This window comes from Bombus terrestris, chromosome 5 (genome assembly GCF_910591885.1).
Source record: "Bombus terrestris chromosome 5, iyBomTerr1.2, whole genome shotgun sequence".
NCBI classification, from domain to species: domain Eukaryota; kingdom Metazoa; phylum Arthropoda; class Insecta; order Hymenoptera; family Apidae; genus Bombus; species Bombus terrestris.
In genome coordinates this window covers 9,777,055-9,800,543 of record NC_063273.1, presented here as the reverse complement: position 1 = coordinate 9,800,543, position 23,489 = coordinate 9,777,055, and the positions used below count along the sequence as shown (strand labels likewise).

The following is a 23,489-nucleotide window of genomic DNA, read 5'->3' as shown; positions in this document are numbered from 1 at the left end:
TTTCGCTTCTCCGAGCTTACGAACCAAAGACGCGATAGCATGTATCCCACAGTTAAACGGCGAAGATGATATCGGAATAGAAGAGTTCATACGCGAAGTACGCAAAATTCTTCTCAGCCATCGATTTATCCTCCGGATTCCACCAAATCCCAATGGACGCAGACTCTAAGAAATACACGGCGTTCTCTACATCACAAGGACACTACCATTACAATAGAATGTCATTCGGTTTAAAGAATGCACCTGCAACGTTCCAACGCATGATGGATACCGCGCTAAGAGGACTCATAAATAAACATTGCTTTGTATATTTAGACGACATTATAATATTCGGACAGTCGATTGAAGAGAACAATAGCAACCTCGCGATAATATTGCAACGCTTACGCGAACTCGGACTCAAAATACAGCCAGACAAATGCGAATTCCTCAAACCAGAACTAGAATATTTCGGACATATAGTAACCGCTGAAGGTGTAAAGCCAAATCCCAAAAAATTAGAAGCTGTTAGTAACTTCAAACAGCCACGTAATCCCACAGACATCAAATCTTTCTTAGGACTGGCAGGTTATTACCGTAAATTCATCAGAAACTTTTCTAAAATCGCGAAACCATTGACTGAACTTACAAAGAAAGAGACACCATTTCATTGGACAGATAAAACCCAGGAAGCATTTTAGACGTTAAAAGACTCTGTTCATCACTAGTACTAAAATTCCCAGACTTTATAAAACAATTCACATTAACGACGCCAGTAACGAAGGCATAGGTGCTATCCTATCACAGGACGGACATCCATGTTATATCTCACGAACTCTGAATCCACCGGAACGAAATTATTCCACAACCGAAAAAGAACTCTTAGCAATCGTATGGGCCGTGAAATGCCTCCGACAATATCTGTTAGGCCGCAAACTCAAAATTCAAACAGATCATCAAGCTCTTAAATGGCTACACAACTGCAAAGACGCCTCTAGCTGATTGATTCGACGGAGACTAAAATTAGAGGAGTATGAATATGACATAGATTACGTAAAAGAAAAGGAAAACACGGCCGCTGACTCCCTATCCAGAGTACACGCGATAACACAAACTAACGTTTTATTAAAACAATTCAAAGACTGGGAAAAATCAGAGGAAATACCAAAATTATTAAAACTAACATCTAACAAAGACAACTTTTTCCATTTAATAAAAACATATCTAGGCCCGTATGGTTGACGAAACCGTATGGTTACAGAAAATATCAAACATACTTAAAACGAATAGAAGGATAGGAATAGGAGACAACAACTTAAACGCACAAGACGAAGCACACATAAAAAGACTTCTTTTATTTTTCAATGACCAACGCGACGACATAGAACTTGCTTACGAACCAATACAGAGTTTAAGTGAAGAAGAGATAGAACAAATACTAAAAGAAAATCATGACTTGATAGGACACCCCGGTATACAAAAGACATACGACCGCATTCGTGAACGGCACAGAGTACCAGATTTAATGAAACGCATACAACAACACGTAGAATCATGTGATACCTGCCAAACATCTAAAACTACACGTATCAGACCGCGTGAAGAACCCTGTATCACTGACACGCCCCTCGAACCAAACGATAAAATTGCTATGGACTTATTAGACCCATTGAAAAAGACAAAGAAAGGCAATCAGTACATTCCATCCATACATGACGAACTGACAAAATACTTGATACTCGTGCCACTAAAGACTCAGCAAACGGAAACAATTTGGAACGCACTATTGAATCATTACATTTATGTCTTTTCCGCTCCAAAAAAGATACTAATCGACCGCGGACAGAATTTTATATCTAGTTTGATGTAACAGTACGAAGACGCGTTTAAAATGAAACATATCAAAACGGCATCTTTCCACCCACAGAGTAACGGATCTTTAGAATGAACACACGCAGTAGTAACCGACATGCTAAAATCGATACAGCGAAATTCAGATGAGGAATGGGACGATCAACTTAACTTTGTATGTTTTGCATATAACACGATGATATACGACTCCACTGGTTACACGCCATTTGAACTCACATTCAATCAACCAAGCCAATCTTCCCTCCACAATATCTAAGAATCCCCAACGCACATACGCAGACGAGGTGACGTTCCGCAAAAGAGAATGGGGCTTTAAACTCTAACACGCTCGCGAAACATTGATCAAAAGCAAACAGCGATATCAGAGCGACCAAAAACGTAGAATTATAAAACCTTAATCAGTTTTCAAAGGAGACTCCGTTTTAGTACATAACGATCGTAAAAGGCATAAACTCGATGTAGAATGGTTAGGCCCATACACGATTGATAAAGTATGCACTCCATACTATCTGATCCAAGACAAAAAGATACATGGTAATCATTTAAAACCTTACTTTCCAGGTCGACACTCCTCTTTGCCGGAATAGTATTTGCGCAGATAAGTATTACACCACTAGAGGGAAACTCTGTATTCGTAGAGAATATAAGAAAAGGATATTTATATAGCGATACTGCCAATATTATTGTAGGATTAGACACTAGCGACATATACGAGCAAATAAGCACGATAGTACTATATAAATCAACAATAGACTCACGCGCAACCAGCAAAGAATACGCTGAAGAGCTAGACGCATTACAAAATTGTATCAATAACCTGAAACAACTCGCAAATCACTTGAAAGCATTAACACACACCCAAAACAAACGAGGTTTATTCAATATCATAGGTTCCGTATCGAAAAGTCTGTTCGGAACTCTCGACAATAACGATCTTATACTCATAAACGAAAATATGGACAAACTATTCGATGACAATAATAAAATCAAGACCATAATAGCAAATTAAACAGCACTTATTAGGAAAATTGTAAACTCAGAAAACCTAAACCACCTAGAGAAATCATATATCTCGATGTATTAAAACAACAACAGCAGGCAGATATCGATAGATTTATACTTAAAATGATCATGAGACTCGACATCGCGATGCAAACTTTACACTTTCAGTTAGACGAGATACTTAACGTCATAATATTAGGCAAACAGGGAATAATTAGCCCACAAATACTCGACTCCGATGAATTTATAGAAAACTACGCCAAGGCAATAGGCAATCAGATGTACAACACCGCGATCTCTGCCAAAACCGAACATTTCCAGTTTATACTTGACATCAGTGATCTTAAAATCTTCACAGTAAGTGACAAAATATTTTTCAAAATCATAGTACCTTTAGTTTCTAACACGGAATGGAATATACTGCAGGTATATCCTATCCCGAGTAAGAGAAATGGAGTATTTTTGGCTCCAGTAGTCGAACATCAGATATATTTAACTTCAGGACTTTCATTTATAAACACTGATATCGAATATCTCGACAAACTTTGTAAGAATCGAGCCGAAACCACTATATGCAAACAAACACCACCAATCCATAACAGAAACTCGAGAATTGATTGTCACAGCGAAATAATAAACTTCAAACCTTACGTCGAATATTGCCGAATAATTGTACTTAAGATTGAAGAATTAGCTTTATACCACTCAGAACTAGCAACAATCACATTGCGATACCGACAAACCCGATAGAAATAGACACAATTTGCCAAACGAAACATACCTTGCAAAAACTTGACAAGCCATCCATCATAAGAGCCAACACTTCCTGCTATATTTTGTAGAAAGATGAACACATGCGTATAGGCGAAGCAAAAGACGAAGTCAAATACGAAATCAAAACTAAAAACCTAACGCTCAAAACAAACGATCCATCTGTTAGACAAACGAGCACCAAAAGTAATAGATAATCTACAAGGCTATAAAACTACGATCGATAAAATAGGCGACGAGATAGAAACTCTTAATTTCGAACATAGAATCAAAAATATACAGTGTTGGGGACTAACCACGCTCCAGATATTAGGGTACATAGCATTGGGCATGTTAGGTATATACGGATTAAAAAAGATAGGAGTATTCCAATGCATCAAAAAATGTATACCGTACAGTTTATGTATCAATTTATTTTGCTGCTGAAATGAAACCGTAATCAACAGTCACAATGCAACATCCCCACCAGCATCAAGCGCCCCGGTCTCAACACTCGACATCTATATCCCGACCAACACATATCACCTCGAAGAAGAAGAAGAATCACCTGAGATTTACAAGCCACGCCGAGTCCGATTTCACAAAAGCCTTCTGAAGAAAACTTGAGGGACCAAGTTCAATCTAAGAAGGGGGCAATTGGACAAGGGGGTTCCCATGGACATATGACAAGTGCAACCAAGGTCTTTTCCCACTCCCACGAATAAAAGAATATAAATACTATCCCCAAAATCGTCCAAGTCAGTCTTAATTAGTTCGAGCCAGCCCGAATTACTGTACAAATTGAGTAAAAATAAAAGAACATTTTAATCGTGACATTTTAATCACTTGTTCAATATTTTTTACGTGACAACAGCATTGTCACCGAACTTTACTGGTTTATCATCCTTAGATCAGTCAACATCTCTTGACTGATTTTTCACCCTTAGATTAGTCATCTATCTAGTATCGAAAAGAGGGAGGTGTACGTTTTGTTACTCTGCGAGGTTTTAGTATAGGTCGCGTTTGTGGCCGTCGCTCGCGGTCCTACAATGTCGCAGGCGGATCGCCTTGTCTGCCCGACGAGGGACACACAATGTATCGACGAGCGCATCCAAGCAGCGACTTCCAGAAACGTCGATTTCGGCCGCTTGTTTTAAGAGAATGCGGCATATGTGATCATAGCACGAACGGTGGCGTGACCCAAGCATAGTGGGGGTCGTCTCTCCGAGAAGACCAAGAAATGATCTAAGAAGGGTAGTTCTTGTTGAAGATTCTAAGAGCACACATCGAGAGGTCGAATGTATAAAGACTCTAAGATGAACGAACACATTCACATTGTTTATCACTGAATAATCTGTCATTCTTTAGTATTATATTCATCGTTATTAAATACACAAACTATATCACCTTGTTAACAAATAAAGCATCCTTTACTTGTCCTTCCTCTAAGACCCATTAAGATACTACATTTATTTAACTGACATCTAGACACACCGAGCATAACTGTCTATGTCTATAAAGTTGTTGGAACAAAGTGTACATTGAAACCTGTTATTCCAGTGTTATAATCAGTTCAACCACCTCTATTAACCTAAACGAAATGGGGGATCGATCATTTCGTGGCGTCGATGATCTAATCGTAACGGGAATTTACGACTCCCGTTGGCGCGATCTACAGCGAATGCGTCTCCCTGTGAACGCGTTTCTCCGCGAACGGTAGAACATTACTTCTTCCCCCCTCCCTCTCTATATCTGTATCCTCTTTTTCTGCGGTTTTTCCGTCTCTTTGGTAATATTTTATTTTTCGAACAATCTCGATTGACCCCCGGTGTCGCGAGCCATTTAAATTTAATCAGCCGGTTCTCTTCTTTCCCGCTTTGTCACTGAGTGATGCTACAGCCACTGTTGCGACTGCTTCGGTGTTCTCGTTGCGGTTTGTCCGAGTTACGAGCCCAAAATAAATTTAATACCGCAATTTCGGTTGCTCGTGCACGCTCGTCGCGTTAACGCGACCGTGCTCGTTGAAATGTAGATACTCTTTGAAATACGAGATTCCGCTGTATTGTAGTTGTTTAAGTACGTGCACTACGGTTTCGCAACAAAAGCCCTCACGTTCCATTTCGCATCATTCTGAAACTGCGATACTTCAGTTTTTCATTTACATCCACGTGCCGCTTGTTACTGTCCTTTAAATATTACGTTCTTTTATTTTACGCGAAATGGAATTTATAACTTGCATGCTTTCAATTAAAATTTGTGAATTTATTATGTCGAAGTTTATTACACTTAAAACGAACTCTGATTCGACGAAATCCCCCGAGGAGATCGCTTTGTCTTAGACGAAGAAAAGAATTGGTAAGGGATCGTGAACGTTGACATGGCTTCTGAAAAATGAAAGAAAATCAGTGGCGATGTACAAGTGCTGTCGATCCTGAGGCCTACAATATGCCTCGTGAATGTTAGACATCGCGTGAATGAGCACTTGGATTAAGTGGTGGTCGCGAGTCAAGTCGCGAACGGGGTTCTTTTCGAGACAAGAGGAAATCGGATGAAAGCCGTGGTGGCTAACAACTGCTGCAGAAGTTACCGAGCTCAAGGCAATAGAATGAAAACGTTATTTAGTTCGTCGAACTGCGTGGTCAGGCAAGTTATTGTACGACGAAATTCGTATATGGAGAGGATATTAAAGAGATTTCGAGATTACGATGTTCCTATACGATAATCCTATGGAGGATTAAAATTAATCGTAGAATATATTTTAATTCAGATTAGAGAGTTTCCACGAGGATACATTACGGTAGAAAAATATTTGTAAGCTTTGAGGCTTAGAATTCTCGCATGTCCAGAAAAATTATTTCAAAACTAATTAACGATGTTTGTGAAATATGTCTTTCTTGCTTAAAAAATGCCTGTTACTTGAGCTGTCGAGATCGATCGAAAAAATAAAGATAAAATTTGCAAAAATCGATCGAATTACGTAAGAACGTAGATGAAGTATCCTGACTTTATTCATCGAAGTCAGTTCCTGTCGATTTAGAGGCATCAGAATAGAATTTTTCAATGGAGTCGAGTAGGAAAGTGGCCCGTTGAAAAGGACCCCTTCTTGTTAAAAGTTCGATCGAGTTTTTCACTGTATAAGTCCATCAGCATACGATCTATAAAAAGAAGCAAAAGTCGTGTTCGAATAGGGGATCAGAAAGTATTCAGTCATGATAGTTGATGGACGAGCCTGCTACGTGTATAGGCACCTGTTAGCACATCTGAATCATCAAGGACATATGCTTCCAATAGATGTTGGGTCAGAGTCCTAAATCAGGTGTACAAACGTGTTGAGAGCTTCAGATCATCGTATATCTTATTTTGGATCTTTGCCTATCTGTCGTTTTTCTTTCTTAATACAAGATAGAGGAGAGATACCATAGAAGTATAACCGATATTTTTAATCTTACAATCTCAGGATGATCTCGAAATAATTTTTTGGATGGCACAATATTGTGTCCTTCAATATTTATCCACGATCCCTTCTTTTTACGATGGTATCGCAATTTTCGATTGGCAAAGAAGCGATTATCGATCGCGGGGTGGATAGAACGTTGAACAAACAAGCGTGTCGTTTTCACTGGGCGACCAGCTCGTTGGTTAATCCATGATCGAGCGAACGGGATTTATCACGTACATTACGCAAACATTATCAGAGGATTCATGAAAAAAAGGTCAACCGCATTTCGGAGATTCGTGAAACCGCGGAAGCGGATTTTCTTCGTCACGGGCAAAGACATCGCATACTACGTCACGAGGGATCAAACTGTGCTCCAGTTTTTCCTACAGTTTTCCTGCAAAAACCCAGGCTTCGTGCTAGAGGCTCGTTCGATAATACATCGGTGTATACGTAAGCTTAAGTAGACGTAACAAAAATAGACAAGACGACTGCGACGTTATAGGATGAGACGATATTTTTTTAATTTTCGTTACTTCCTTTTGTCGCTTTTTTCCCATCGATCATTTAATCCATCACGCAAACGCAACTGTTCTATGTCAAAGGAAAGCAACCTCGTTTCAATGCTTCAATGTACATATAATGGCTCGTAAAATATTCGTGAAGTTATTTACTGCAGGAATATATACACTTGGACGACAGTCCATTATATTAATAGGCCTTAGTATTTAATAGAACCATCTGTGACACTTATTATACATTTTAAGATGATTGCTCATGCTTTATACTAATTTTGTATTAAATATATGTTTCCAATAAGCGACTTGTACCTGCTACATACATTTTCAGACGTGTGTCTTATCAGCCGTAATAAAATTTCGAAATTTTTTATATAACACACACATCGTATGCGCATAAAACTTTTCTATGGTAAGTATTCAACTGTATGTGAACATTTCGTCAAGAGCAACGAAGCATCGAACAAAACTTCGTGACTCGTCGCCTGTGTACACGATATTACTATATTCGCATTTCTCTCGTGCGAAGACGCGCACACAATACACAGAGAAACGAAAGCACAAAGTAAACGGGAAAGATACAAATGATTTTGTTTGAACCATACAGTGGCAATTTCTTTCATCGAAGGATCTTAGTTTTCGGTCGGGTTTCTGCTCTGGCAGGGAAATTTGCGAGGGTGAAAAGGGCCGTCGATAGGTGTTCCGTAGCCCGAGGTTTGCTAGGTATTTTCGTTCTCCTGTCCCATGCATGCACGTGTAGGCGTCTGTATAGGGAGCGGTTTCTTCCCTTGGACGATGTAGTACCGATCCTAGACCTTCTGTCGCCCGGGGCCACTCTTTCGTCCGCACGGTTTCTAGCCAGCACGGCCCATAGCTGGCATTTTCGTCGTGGAAAATTTAGGCCAACCTCCAACCAGCCTGTCTATTCAACCGTTTGCAGCCTCTGTATTCGAGAGAACTCGGTTGATGACCAAGAAGACGCGTTTTAAGGATTACATCATGGCAGGTCGCGAACAAAGCTGACGTTATTTCGTGCATTTCTTTATTCTGACACTCGCAATGGAGGGTCTGGAACCAATTTCTTGATTATATAAATATTTTATTAATTCTAAAATTAATTCAGAATTAACGTTATTAGGTAGGCTGCAGATTCTTTTATATATTTATAGGAAATTCAAAGGTGCGAAAATGTATACAATATCAAAAATAGTACTTTCTATAATACGTAGTAGGACAAAGAATTTAGTACCTGGGTTTTTTGCATCCTTTTAGTTGTATTCATAAAAGTACGAATTTGTATTAATATAGTTAGCGTCTAGTCGTAGATATGAATGTACTATTTCTTTCATTATAATAGACTTTTTTTACCAAACAGTATTCTAAGCTGACGTGTTTTTACTTTTTTAGATTCTGTGAAATAGAAGCGTAATGATTACAAACTTTTGTTTAAACAGAATTTAGGATGCAAACTGTTTTTGTACGAATAGGTATCGATTTCACGTACGTCGAACGTTAGCTCTGGTCGAAATACCAGAGGATAGCGTAAACGTCATGGATAAAATGGCACGGCGTTTCTGTATGCAGAATTTGTACGTAAAAGAATACTTAATGCGACCGTGGATATTCTGCATCAGTTCTTGAAAAGAGACTGGGGTGGAACACTTTCGAGAATTGCTGCGTCGTAAGTCTTGAGTAAGATGTTAAGCTAAGGCGGATGGAAAGTGAGAGAAAGAAGAGTCTGTCCTTGGAATTTCATTGGTGTACTTCTCATTATACTTTCATCAGCATTGAATTTTTGGCTTATGGCATGTTTTTATTTGTGGCCTTGTTCCGGAACAATGGTGTGTAATATTTTCCTATATTTTTATGAAATGAAAGTTAGTACATATGGTTCTTTCTGTTATATATACTGAAATAAGTTTTCACGTTCGAGACCGGTGACTTTGAACAAAACTCTTCCGAATGACGGAAAATTTTTACAAGTTTATAATAAAAAATAAGTGAAACTGATTAATGTAGAGTTAAAAATATGAACATCATTTATACTTGTAAGGCAGAACAGACACACATACATACAAAATATAAAAAGTTTACTAAAATATGAAGATTTATACGTATAGTTAAATGAAAAAAATTTGTTAAAGTAATATAAATCATAAATAATACTTATGGTTCTTGAAACACTCTCTCAAACATAAATTTAGATTATATCTACAATCACTGCAAAAATAATTAATACCTATATTATGACGTTTCTGACTGTTGTCTGAGAATTAATTGAAATTACTAATGACATGCAGGTGTCGTCGTCGGTCATTGCGACGAGATACTCCATGGTATATATGCTATATCATTGGTCTCGAACGTGTTAAGTGATATTTATTTTCATTGTTATTTTTTCTTTAACTTCACTTACGATTCACACGAATTGATCCATATTAACTCAAATGTAAAAAGTTATATGAAACAGAATTATTGAAAAACATAAATAAAACAATTTACATACTGTTTTGTCGAGATACAAAAATTGTATTAAAGTAGTAGATATGTCATAAAATTTAATTATTCAAATCAGGGACAAGAAAGAAATTTCAAGATTCAAGAAGAAAGACAGTTTAAATTAAACCTACTGTGACCTTAAAAATATTCGATTCCTAAAAACAATCAAATTCTTTCACGACTTCAGTTTTAAAAAAGTATTCTACATTTACAAAAACGATATAAAACTTTTTCTCCGGTTTCTCCGGAGGCTGGTTTACATTCCAGATGAAACCGCAAGGCAATTGTCTTGTTGTCATTTCGAGACTGAATATATCGCGGGAGATACCAAATTACCATACTCTCGGATGCTATATGTGTGTCTCAGAGTTGAACGGAGTGTTGCAGGGAATCATTAATTCGATGCCTCTGGCTGCTGGCATAAGCTGAACGGTGTTAGGTTCCCGAATATCGGGGGCTGTAACCTTGCCGCTGTTGGAACGACGATTGAGAACGTTGAAAGGGACGCGGAGACAGACAGAGAATATCCCGCGAGATTCGACGGATTGAATTGCAAAGCGAATGAAAACCAAACTCTGTGAATAAAGAGCCACCGATGGGCGGAATCGCGGCGGCGTTACACCACGGTGTCTACGTTCCCATCTTCTCTGGATTTTTCCTGCTTTTTGCCACTCTTTTCCTAGAGATAGCACGTTCCTTTATACGTAAAATATCATACGACAAAAATTGTCGAAGATATACGTACTTCCACACATTTCTTCGGAACTGAGGGAAGTGGTTTATTGTATTTCTTATTGCGAAGTTGAGGATACAAAACAGTGTATGTCGACAAATATAAGACGACTATGTGACATATTCTTTTTTGTCTGTAACGTAAAAAGGTGAGAAATATTTTATGAGAGAAGAAGTCGAAATATCAGGATACGAATTTATGATACTGAAGTTCATAGGCTCACTCACGATCTTTGATCATGTTTAAATTAACATCGTCCTTCCTTTCCGGTGTAGAAAGAATCCAAGATGGAAGAGTTACCTAAACTTCTCCCAAACGTTCGTGCACTCAACATACACACTCAACATACACACGCGTATAGCTTTTCACGAAAGTAGTAGAACACTTATAGAAACTGTTTATGAACATATTACGTGTATTACATGAAACAATTTGAAGTTTCATTGGCACTACATTTCCACATTATTTTCACATGTTCCTGATATACTCAGCACGATTCTGTCTTCTCGCTCTTCTAATGATATTGTAAAATGTATCCCGAAAATTTGTATATGGTAACTGTTTGAATACTTTCACGAGCCACTGTATACTCACCAAAAGATTCAATTCATATATCTCTATTGCTACCAAGTAGCCCATCTGATCCAACTTTGATCAAGTACAGCTGTCGTTTTCCAAAGCACGTCTCGTTACTCTCCATCTAACCTTCTATGCAAACTGTTGGAATTCTTTCCTTCGCTTACAAACTCTCGAAGCATTCTAACCGAGCGTTTCGAAAGGAGGAACGTGACGAAACATCGTGCCTAGTCGTACGTTTCAGCGTACGTCTAGGGCGAACGTGAGGCGCTTCTGTATAGGGAAAGCTAAGGGAGAGGAAGCGGATACGCGGCTGCAGCCGGCAAGATTTTCGACGAACGTTAATCGGCCATGAGAACCATTCCGATCCCGGAGTGGCTGGAGACTCGCGAGAACGTCTCTTTCGAGCCGAGTAATTGATCGGTGGGATCCAATTTCGCCCGGCATAATGAAATTCAGCGGAGAAAACGGGACGGTTCTCCTCGTCTTATAATCGTTCTTATTCCATTTTCGTGCGAATTTCTGGAACTCCCCCGACCCGCATATCCAGCTGGAACCTTCTTCGATTTGACGAGACGCAACAAAATAGCGGGCCAATTGAAAATTTTACCCGATTGGAACTTGCAGGATTGAAACTTGCAGAATTGAAATAGTTTCCTCCCTTTCTCGGCACTGTATTGTGTTGTGGGTAGTCTAGCGATGTTTGCACTTTTGCGGGTAATTTGAATGTGTAAAAGTACGGAGAACGCGTACGGAGATTACAAAAGAACTCGAGAAACCGTATGTTTCTAAGTTGTTTGATTTTGAGGTTAAATACGTACCTTTTCATCTTCTTAGGAATTTTGAAAATATCGTTTGTTTTAATGTTGAAATGTCGACGATATTAAAATTTCCGAGGTCTCTACGATTTCTTAAGTGTTTCGCATTTCTTTTGAGGACTTTGTAAAAAAATGCCAAGACTTGGTAAATTCAGAAGTTCACAAAATTTTCCTAAATTTCTCTGCTTTCTTCGCTACGAGAATTTATACCAGAGTGTGGTAAAAATTAAGAAATGTTTTGTGTATATAAAATTGGCAAAGTTCCTTTCGCGCTATATTATCGCGAAACAAAATTTAGTACATATCTATTAAACTAACTCTATCAAATAAAAAGAATCACATGTATCTGTGCTCATGCCACGAATAAATAACCAAATAAATAATCTCGCCTGCAGATGAAACTAAACATTAAAACTGTAAAATTTGATTTGTAAACAGCGAATGTTTATCGTAGCGTGCTCGAGGCAACTTGGCGATGCGCGAAATTTTCATTTCCTTACTTTAACCGAAGCCAAAACTACACTCGTACGTTGGTTCCGCGCTACCACGAGCAGAGGGTAGAAAGTCGTGGTGTCGACGAGTTGGAACGAAAAGCCACGAACCGCGAAAATTCCAACTGGCTTACGGCGCGTCTGCGATGACCGCTCGAAACAAATAGCCGGTGCCGGCGTGTATAGGTGGGCTCAGGCTTCTGTAAACCGCGATAAATGGACGTACTTATGTACAGTTTAAGTGTGAATCTATTACGAGCAGCCGGACCGGTATAACCGAAAACAAAGAGTCGCATAATTTCTCGCCTGGTGAATGGTTCGGCTGGTACGCTCCATTTACCCTGTATTAATCGCGAATGGAGATGGGAATCACGCGGATTAAATCTGGTTTTAATCGTTCGTCGAAGGCGAATGTTATTGTCTTCGAAAAACAAACGTCCAGGCGAAAAGTCTGCGTTTCGTTCCACGGTGAAACCGTAATGGAAAACACGAAGCAACAGACAAGGAGGAACTGATAAATGTGCTCGTGTATACGGACTGATTCATGGAGGGGTTCGAGAATTTAGGGACGCGGGTTGTTCGGATGCTTCTAGACGAGGATGCTTAAGATTCCTTGTTGTTTATTAGATTTAGATTTATGATAGAAAAAGAAGATGAAATATCTTGCTATTTGGGGAAAAGAAGCTCTGTGTTATTTCTGTAATTAAAGTTTCCGTTTAATCGCGAGGTGATTAAAGTTTCTGTTTTGTCGCGAGAAGATAAGACACGTCTGCAGGGAAAGTTGCTTAATCGAGTCAGTTTCACTTTTAGATCTTCTTCTTTTAAAACGTTGGTCAACACTTTAACTAAATTTCTAACACAAGTATCGCTAGTTTTAAGCAAATATTTTTTCCAATCTCAACGAATTCAGTTACATCGTTGTATGCGTATTTCGAGATAATACAAGTCACGAATAGGATTGTAAATTCGAGCTATCGCGGTGTGACGCGGTCGCGAGAAAACGCGTCAACGGGAGTTGTAAATTCCCGTTACGATTGTAATAATCGACACCACGAATAGTTCGATCCCCTTATTTCGATTAGGATAATAGGGGTGGTTGTTGTAGTATAACACTGTGATTCACAGGGTTATAAAAATGTATATTTCCAACACTTTGTACAATCACACAAATTAGTAACACCGTTGATTAAGATACAGGTGACGAAGAAAAGGATTATTCGTAGATGAGAGAATCCGTGTATATGGTGACTTTGATTGACTAGCGAGACACTTTGAGAGCTGTAGGAACTCTCGGACCTGTAGGCACTGTGAGAGCTGTAGGAACTCTCGGACCTGTAGGCACTGTGAGAGGTATAGGTACTCTCGCACCTGTAGGCACTGTGAGAGGTATAGGGTCTCTGAAGTTCGTTCTGATGTGATTACGGAGGAAAGCTCGGTATGGGTGTGGCCTTTAAACGAAGGAATCGGATTCGTTGCTTACATTTTTAGTTAGGAAAGTGAGGGCAATGATCCGCGATGCCGATTGGTTATGACCAATGTTGGGAAGGAAGATAGGAGAAAGAAGCCTCCTACCAACGTGGTTCATGGGCGATATTGTTTATGGGAAAAAACCCAGATTTTCCGTTAGGTAAATCTCCTCTTTTTGCGTTAGGCCACTACCCGCTTTCTCCGTAATTCTTGAGAGCGCGTAATAAACCCAAGGACCTTTCTAAAAAGGTCTTTCTCATATGTGCGAATAATGCAGTTAGGAGTTCAAGTTTATGGTGGGTCCTTGGGCCTATTGAGGGTAGGTACCGAAGGACGGCACATAGACCGTTGGCTGTCAAGCCGCGCGGGATGGAGTGCAGATGTCTTGCGCGGCGTAACAAGGATTATCTAACATATACAATAATTAGCAAGACAGGTTAATTCTAATAACGCGGGCTATACAAAAATGCCACCATGTAGCAATTCGAATTACATGAGTCCGAATACTTCTACTTTACTAAAGTTTCCGAAATAATCCTCACGTTTTACAGTTTGAATCGAATGTACTAATTAATATTCGCTATTGCTATTTACTATTTATTTATCATTTCAAACGGTCAACGAATATTTACTATAAAACGTCAATGATACTCTCAGAAATAAGATGATGTTGTCATCACTCTTCTAAAACAACGATCTGAATTTTAACGATCTGAAAAAGTACAACACTTTGTAGAACTCCGAAAACTCGGTATTTAAATTCCTGTATTCAAGCGCAGGCTCCATCAGGCCGGGCAAATCACACATCTCGAGCCAAGAGAGTTCGGTACACGCGGCGAGTGTCTTTAATGGCCATCGTCTGCCTTGCGAAAGGCCGTCGAACAGTTTCTTTACGGCCGTTACCGGAACGAATCGTGTCGCAGTTGGCAAGAATGTCTCGGCAACGGGGCTTTGGAAAATCGGGTCGTACTGAAGGACGCGCTTTTGCACGAGAGGCAAGAGATATACATATATCAGGCAGGAAATCCGTGTCACCGACTGCCGTGTATCTGCGCGGCCGAAAGGCAAATAAGAAAGCTCTCGGGCCGCCATTGAGGGTGGCGATTCCTTTTTAAGCTTCGTACGGGCAGCTCGTCTGTACCGCGATACCTTTCGCCGTGAAAAACACCGGAAACGTATTATTAACTCGGCGAGTGCCCTGGAACTTGTTTCCACGCTCGTCTTTTGTGATACGCGCACAGTGTCGCGCATAAAGCGACTCGATAGCTTATTTTGTTCTTCTTTCTCGCGTTTCTTTCCCCTCTTCATTCTTTTTTCTTTCCCACATCTCAATTTTTTTCTCCTTTTCCCTTTACTTCCATCTATTCTTCTTTAACACCGTAACGACCGTTTATACGAGCCATACGGTGCACGAGATAAATGTCTCTGATTGTAAATTCTTTAGGCGGTTAATATTCCTCTGAAACTTTAAAGCACACGAACTCTTGCCTCGCCAAGATGATTGTTTTAACTTCCTTATGGATAATTTTGCGCACTAGAGGAGATCTACGGTGGTAGATATCAAACGAATAGGTTTTTAGGTGAACATAGCTGAAAATTCTTTCTGTCCATTGAATTTTTTGAGGCTTTTGGATGCCTCGTGGCTGGTTTGGTCAGGGTCGTGCGAAATTTGGTGTGGATTCCGAGGTAGTGCAGGATCGAGAGACAGTAGAAACAGGATATCATGCTTGTTTTTTTTTCGCGGTTACGGCTAACATCGTCGAAATACCGCGTAGCCTTATGGGATAAAGCAATAATATATTTCAGGTTTTTCGTCCTTTCTTCCTTCTTTTAGTGTCGTCTTTTTTTAAACTTTGCCCTATGATTCATGGATCTATCCTTTGTTTCGCTATTTCCTCTAATAAACTACATTGTTTGAACCTATTCTATCAGCACTATTTTCTCTTATTTTATATATCGTTGAATAGGCTCGTTGCTTTCGTAGATAATTGAACGCCATTATGGAGTGACGAATTACGGGTTTGTTCCGCTGTGTCTTAGGTAAATCGAGGAATTTCGATGATTGATCGTTTTAATGAATACACGGTCTGATGTTTACTAACATTTAGAAATACTGCTTCACAAGGTTTAGATATAAATCTGGCAGTGGTGGAATGACTTGAAAATTCCGATCTATGGTAAACATTGAAACATAATACTTCGTCAAGCATAAATATTAGGACACCTATTACTTACATTTCTTAGAAGATACTAATAAATTTTGCTATATTTAATAGCAAGTAGATTTACAATAAAATAACTAGAAAATAAATATAATGAAAAATGTCCAATTTATATCAAATATCAATGTGTCCTGATACTTATGATTACTAGTGTACATAAGATTCGATTTTTTTAAATGACAGAGTATTCGTGAGCAAGTATTCATTCAACAAGACGAACAAAAAAATTAATGCAAATTTGCGTATTTTCCGTTACACGAGCTTCTCCATTCGAATAATATTCGTAACATGTGTTCGTAAGCTTCGATCCGCTCGAAAGTGGCAATTACGAACGAACGTTAAACGAAATTTACAGCATTTGAGCCGTAGGTCCTTTCGTGGTTCATTACGATATGAATCGAAGTAATTGAGAACGACTCGTAGCTTTTTGATCCGCTCCACACAAAGAAATTGCCTTCTTCTTGGGTTCGCATTTTTTTATTCTTTTTTCTTCATCGCGATACGCATAATTACTCGATAATCCAGCGTTATCGGGAATAATTAGTTATTAGGCCACATCGCGTGTTACGATGGAATTTACTTTGTAGCCTTTCGAGGTCGCTGCCTCGGCGTTCGTTTCGAGCTTCACGTACCAAACATACTAATGGCCTTCGTGTTCGTGTGAAACCTTCTTATAACTTGCAATCGCGCCATCTCAAGAATTCTATAGTATAGATCCGGTGTGTCCGATAAATACTCTAGTCTCTTTGTCTTCGCTGTTTATCTGGAATATCTATTGCTCATATTTGATCGTATGATATTTCAACAGTTTCTTATCGAAACTATTTTGTGGTATATCTTTCTTCACTGGTACGTATTCGTTAGCATGCCGACATAATGAAAGAATAATATCTGTCTACGGTTTAACATCCAAAAATGATCTGCAAATTGTTTCAGACTTGTAGCTTTTGCTATTATTAAAATTTATGCAGCTGTTTTTGTTGTCTCTTGTTATTCGTGTATAATGAAACTCAGAACATACATAGTACTGCACATAATTATTCATAATTAGCCGATGTACCTCTCCGATGTACGTTGTTTTCTCTTCTATTATAAAAGTTAAGCAAGTGTTTCTTGCTATTATTCATGCATACAAATCCTTATTGAAATAATAAACACCGTTTTGAATATTATTGGTTAAATATAAATTATTCAAGAGAAACGTTTATCGATCATTGATTTCATTCAAATAATAATTATGAACGGTAGTGTATATACATCATAGTGGATCGGTGGTTTTAGTGTAAAAGGGTTATCCTAAATTGAATAATGTAGAAATAGTAATACCCTCTGGAATCGTCTTCTTGAACCACTTGTTTTTAAAGTAATTGCATCTTGAGATAATAATTTCCCCAATTCTGGTCCGATTCATAAGCTTCTTAATATTCCGTTTAACCCCCATCTTCATTCCCGGCGCATTATTTTCGGTGCATCTCAATTACTCGTCCAATCGATCGTTCTAAATTGAATTCGTAGCCTGCTCCGTGGAGGAGACACCTCGTTGGGAAGAATCGCGAGGGAAATGGTGACCTCGAGCACCGGAAGCTTCAATTAAAGACAGTCTGCTCTTGAGAGTGCGATTTGTCGCGATGGCAAAATAATAGTGCTCTTTACCGCCAGCGTTATGGTAATTTAACGAGGTAACAAATTGCTTCGACTTCATGGAAACTTTCCCTATCTTTTTCTGTGTGCTTCTTCAAAACTTCGAATCTCTTCTTATCTAGTACAGAACAGTTAGAATCATTCATCTTTAATCGGTTAAAATTATTACAGTAGACATAGTAGCCAATTCGTAACTTTCCATAGGGATAATAACGAAACTGAACAATTTGTAATTTTTTATTGGAATCTTATGAAATTTTGTCAATTTACGACGGTGTGTACTTTCAGAAATTTCAATGATTCTCAATGTGGTATATGGATAGAAGCTTTCTCTTCTGCGTTATATATTTTTTCTATATATCATCCACTTTGATTTCTTTGCTACAAACTTTAGTTTTTAGCGGTTCCAGCATTAAATAAATTTCGACTTATCGCGTACAAACAGCGATATCTAGCCAGAACCATTTGAAAAAGTTTTTACGAGTCAATGCGATAAACTACTGCTCGCGAGAACTTTAGAAGCTGGTCGTTTAAACAAATGGTCAGCCTGTTACTAGTAAATTTTAGTAGTATGTTGGAGACATTTCTTGGATAGATAATAGTCAGGCTGGTAATAAAAAAAGATTCGTACAACCGATGGCGTAAGCATTGCTCAGATGGGACAACGATGTTTAAGTTGGAACCTCGCGAAATATCGAATCTCAGTGATATTGTAGATTCATTAGGATGATTCGCCGACACCATAACCAGTTTAGCAGTAGAAGCGATATTGATACGAACGATACTAATCCCGATTATGTATCAGCACCGGATATCTTCTCTTTAATGAAGCTTCCCGATGAGATCTCGTAATGAATTTTCACATGTGACATCGAACGGTGGACGAAAGTTTCTGCAGACGAAACGAGCAGTCAATAGGAAAATGACGAATTCGATTCGTCGATATCTTCGGAGATAAACTTTGTATGTAGGAAATAAACAACAGAGAATTAATAGGTCGAACAATTACGCAGTCTTTCTCTTCGCATCGTTAAACGACGTATTTTCAAAGACTATTTCACACGTTTCTAATGATCGCAACGACCGTATGTGCTACAGCAATTCACTGCTAATTTTCAGACGTAAGAGTCTTGAAACTATAATGGCAAATAAAGTCATAAATATGACTAAAGGGAACGAACGGGAAGTTTGTAAGAAACTTCCTTGCCATAATAAACCTACATAATTTGACTGATAGAAACATGGAAACTTTGTTTTTATCCTTACAGTTCAGTCATTTCAGTCAGAATGTAAGAAAATTATTTTCACGCACATTGAACGTGCCGAAATTAGCCATAATTACGTTATTACCACCGGCATAAATAGAGTCATAAAGAAAATTGCAAGGAACAAACAGGAAGCTCGTAAAAAGCTAGCGAATAAAGGATAGGAGCGAATGACATTGGCTACGTTATTACGAACGATATTCCACCGAGACTAAAACATCCGGTGACATAAAGTCGCGCCACGACAATCTGAAACGCCAGTCTGGCATTTCACTTACCACTTCTGGGAATTACACGCGGTTAAATTATTTAAGCTTTGCTCGTGGATCGAGAAGCTATAGCGAAACAGAGTGATCGGAATTGTTGCGTCCTATGGAACTGATTGCTTCCGGGATGTTTAAAACTCTTGTTTTAAACGCGGTTCAGATTGAGAGGAATTTGAAACGGATCCCGAAACGTATTTTCGATATATAAACAAAATTTCTAGCGACGATACTACATAGTAATATCTGATGTACTCGAGTTTCTCAGGAGCCAAATCAACTAGGCTCTATTTTTTCTGAAATTACAAAACATAATAAATTCGTCTGAAATCAAATGACTCATTTCCTACAATTTGTCACGATGATCGATCTAAACTAGAGCTTTTGAGATTCGAGTCACGACATTGTCGAGATCTAATCGATTCAATTCTAAAAATGGTTCTTTGTGTTTCAATGTCATTATCATTTCGTAATGGCGCAAATGTACGAAATGACGTGCTGTACTCCTTTCATTCCAGTGCTTGAAAAAAATTAGCTGATCAGCAGAGTTTCACAGTCTACCATTTGAGAGACGATAATTTGGGAACAGCGAAGCGAGACTGGTGACCGTTGGTAGGATTGAACACCGAGAAAACGACGTAGTAGAGTCTACTACACCGGTAAGGGTCAAACTTTGTTTAAGAACTGGGTGACGTGGAACGAGGCTATCAGCCAGAACTTTGCCATTCTCCTAAATTGCGGCACGATCTCGCGGAACTTGGTACGGCTAAAGACAAGGTAATCTGGTCTAGTCATCTGTTGTGCATCGACTCTGCTCCTAGCCGAATGTTCCGCTTATCGATAGAATCCTGTTGGACCCTGTCAGAAATAATTGTTACCAGCGTCCTCGGTATTGGGTACTCGAACAACAGGGTTCGGATTGTGGCCGATTGATTGTTCGGAAGTTCGTGAATCCGTAGCAAATTCGACTATTCAGCACTTTTTAATGGAATTCTTGCCGCGTAAAAGGATTTTATTGTCTCTATATTTCCCGTTAAACCGTATATCTCCGCTACAAAAAAAGTGCAAGGTAAAACTTTGCGTAACCTAGTTTAAGATCTACTTAGCCGCTAATTAGGGGCTTGAATTCAGTTGAAAGTCTTCGTTTGCCGATTTACAGGCCGAAACGTTAATTTCAAGAGATCCTATTCACCGCGGGAAGAATACATCGTTCTGGATAGACCATTTAAAGAGGATCTCCATTGTGCTCCGTTCCAAAAAATATGTGAGATTTAAAATATCTGCTCTCTCCGATCAGATTCATCGGCCATCGTTCCCTTTAACCATTTTTGAGTATCATCCTTCTTAAGTATCCTCAAACGATATGACGGTATAAACGGTATATCAGTTCTCGCTTTGTTTCCAAGAGGGTAAAGGCGAGGAGTCAGCTAGATCAGAGGTCGTTGAGTGGAAATGGTCACTTCCTGATCCGTGGACGTTATCGGGGAATATTTTAAATCATTGTATAGATAATCGAAAACCTTTCCAAAGGGGGAAAAGATGAAGCAAAAGGACGAAGGATATCTCGGCAACCCCATGAACGTAATTCATCCTGTAATGACCACGCCCGTGGCCACCTCCTATCTCTCGTTTCCTTTACGCACAGTGGCTGGAAAATGGGTTCGGTCTTGTAAAGAATATAGGACGATCCCCCAGAGGAAGCTCCGAGGATCCCCGTCCTTGTGTACTTCCTTTCAAAAGATCTTATCGTTCATCTTGATTCTAACCTGACGCTAAACTTATTATTTCTCGTTACGCCCTACGTTTTACTGGCTTAACCCGTGATAATTTAGATTCAAAAGATCGGTCTTGCCACTGCGGTCACGTGTCTTGAATGACGAGCGAACAAGCTTCCCATCATAACTTCTGTATTTTTTGTTCTCCGTAATATATGTGTGGGATGATTCAATTTAGGGCTTAGAATTATGGATCTAGGGGTTGGTGATAAAGTCGAGATCAGTGTTTCTGTTTTACTATTGGATCTTTCGGCAAAGTTTATGTAGAACGTAGCGAGATTTAAGAGAAACTTGACGATGTTGTATCTTTAGGAAATTGGTAAACAATACAATAATGTTATTTATTGTTGTAGATATGGTCAATTGACTGCCAGTTGTTATCTTAGCATTCGAATACAGAAGATATTTGTCTATCGAGTAAAGTCCTCGTCTACTTTGAATCGCTTGACTCGGTCAAGTGTGTTCTATTTGTTTTAGAATTGTTTTAGAGACGGCGAGTCTATAATATTGGGTTGTTTGAAGAGCTCATGATGGAATTTAGGAAGAATTTGAAGGCCTCTCTTTTGTTTCGAGAATCACGCACCTTGTACTCACTAATGCCACATGTTTTTCATTAATTGGTACATTTGTTGGTAGCATACCTTTTTTATAAAAGTGCATAACGAATATGCTAGATATAATATGTTGATTAAAAGTACTACGAACTCTCCAAACAAGTCGATATTTATTGGGTTTCTGGGAATCAATCGGATCCTCGATGTTGTTCAGAGGTGGGATCGAAGTCGATCTAAACTTCGTTGCTCGCTCGGTGGAAACTTCATCTCTGCCCATCGACAAGGTATTTCGCTTGGATTCCGCAGCGTGGCACGCGAAACGCCACTAGAAAAATGGCCATTGGCTTTTCTATTATATCGATAAACATCTCGCAGCGATGGCTTGTCAATAGCACAGCGCTATCGCAAAGACGCGCAGTAGCGTCGATGGAGTTTCATCGCGGCGAGAAATTTCATAACCCAGTTTTTCTTCCGTGAACAACCGCATCGATGTCGCTTTATTCAATAAGTTTAGTATTCGTTCGTTTGACATGTGATTTTAACAGGCCGACTTATAACCCGTTTGTTTATTTATTACGATTGGCCGTCTTTCGGATTTATTATTCGTAGGATATCAAGGAGCAGAAATCAAAATGTTTTTTGTGAAAAGAGAACGACAGTGAGAAATAGGCGAAACGTCGTAAACCGGGTTTGTATTGGCAGTTAAATTCGTTTATTTCATAATTCTACATTGCTTCGCTGTTTATTCGTGATTTATTTGAAAGATTAATTCATTTTCTTACTAATTGATTTAATGTTGCAATCAAAGGCATCGGATATTTAATTATTACGAATTAATCCTTTGTTCATGTATTTACATCCTAATTACCAAATTCTAATCGTTATTCTGAGAGTTTCGAATCTTTACAAAAAAGTTTCTTTAGTTTTATGATTACCAGTTATTTCTGATATATCGTCTTTGTTACACTCTTAAACTAAATGTCTTGTCGAAAGTGTAAAACTGGCGCTAAACGAAGTACGAACTCGTATTTGCGACTATTACCTGATGCTGCCAACGTTTCTCCAGTTTACGATAGTTTCGAGTAAAACCAAGCATTCGGGGAGTTTTTATCGTTGTGACCGTGGGGCGATACTTACAATTCATGTCGACGTAAACGGTGAAGGAGAGCGGGATGGACCTATTGTTATTCGTTGCGTTGCAGGTTAGTATAGAGCGGACGTCGTCCCGTCCTAAATTTTTTATAACGAGCTCGTTGCGCGTCACGTCGTTCCTCATTGTTACGGTTTTGTTGCTGACGAGTTTGTCGTCGCGGTACCAGGACACCGTCGGCGCTGGCTTACCTGTGGAAACGCATCACTTCCATTTTTCACGCAATTTTCAAACTATTTCCTGAATTTCTTCTCGCTGGGAACGAGAATTTTTGCCTGACGGTAACATTCTGAAAGGTAGCAGTGGATCGTAGTTATGAATTTTATTTTGTTAACGATTCGCCCCTGTCAGCTAAAAATTGCATAGAATTGTTCGTTCGTTTCGTTATTGTGTTTTAGTGGGAAATATAAAAAAATTCGAGATTGCGTCGTAAAAATCATTTACAATGAAGAATTGGTCGCGAAGGGCGTGCAATATC

General features: G+C 39.0%; 1 protein-coding gene across 1 annotated transcript in view; it reads right to left on the bottom strand.

Annotated features, from left to right (window-relative positions):
- Nucleotides 1-23,489, bottom strand: part of LOC100650879 (hemicentin-1) — a 300,856-nt gene that overhangs the window by 27,226 nt on the left and 250,141 nt on the right. The window contains exon 5 of the mRNA XM_003395270.4: nucleotides 22,999-23,202. Coding sequence (XP_003395318.1) covers nucleotides 22,999-23,202 — 204 coding nt within the window. The remainder of the gene's footprint in view (nucleotides 1-22,998; nucleotides 23,203-23,489) is intronic.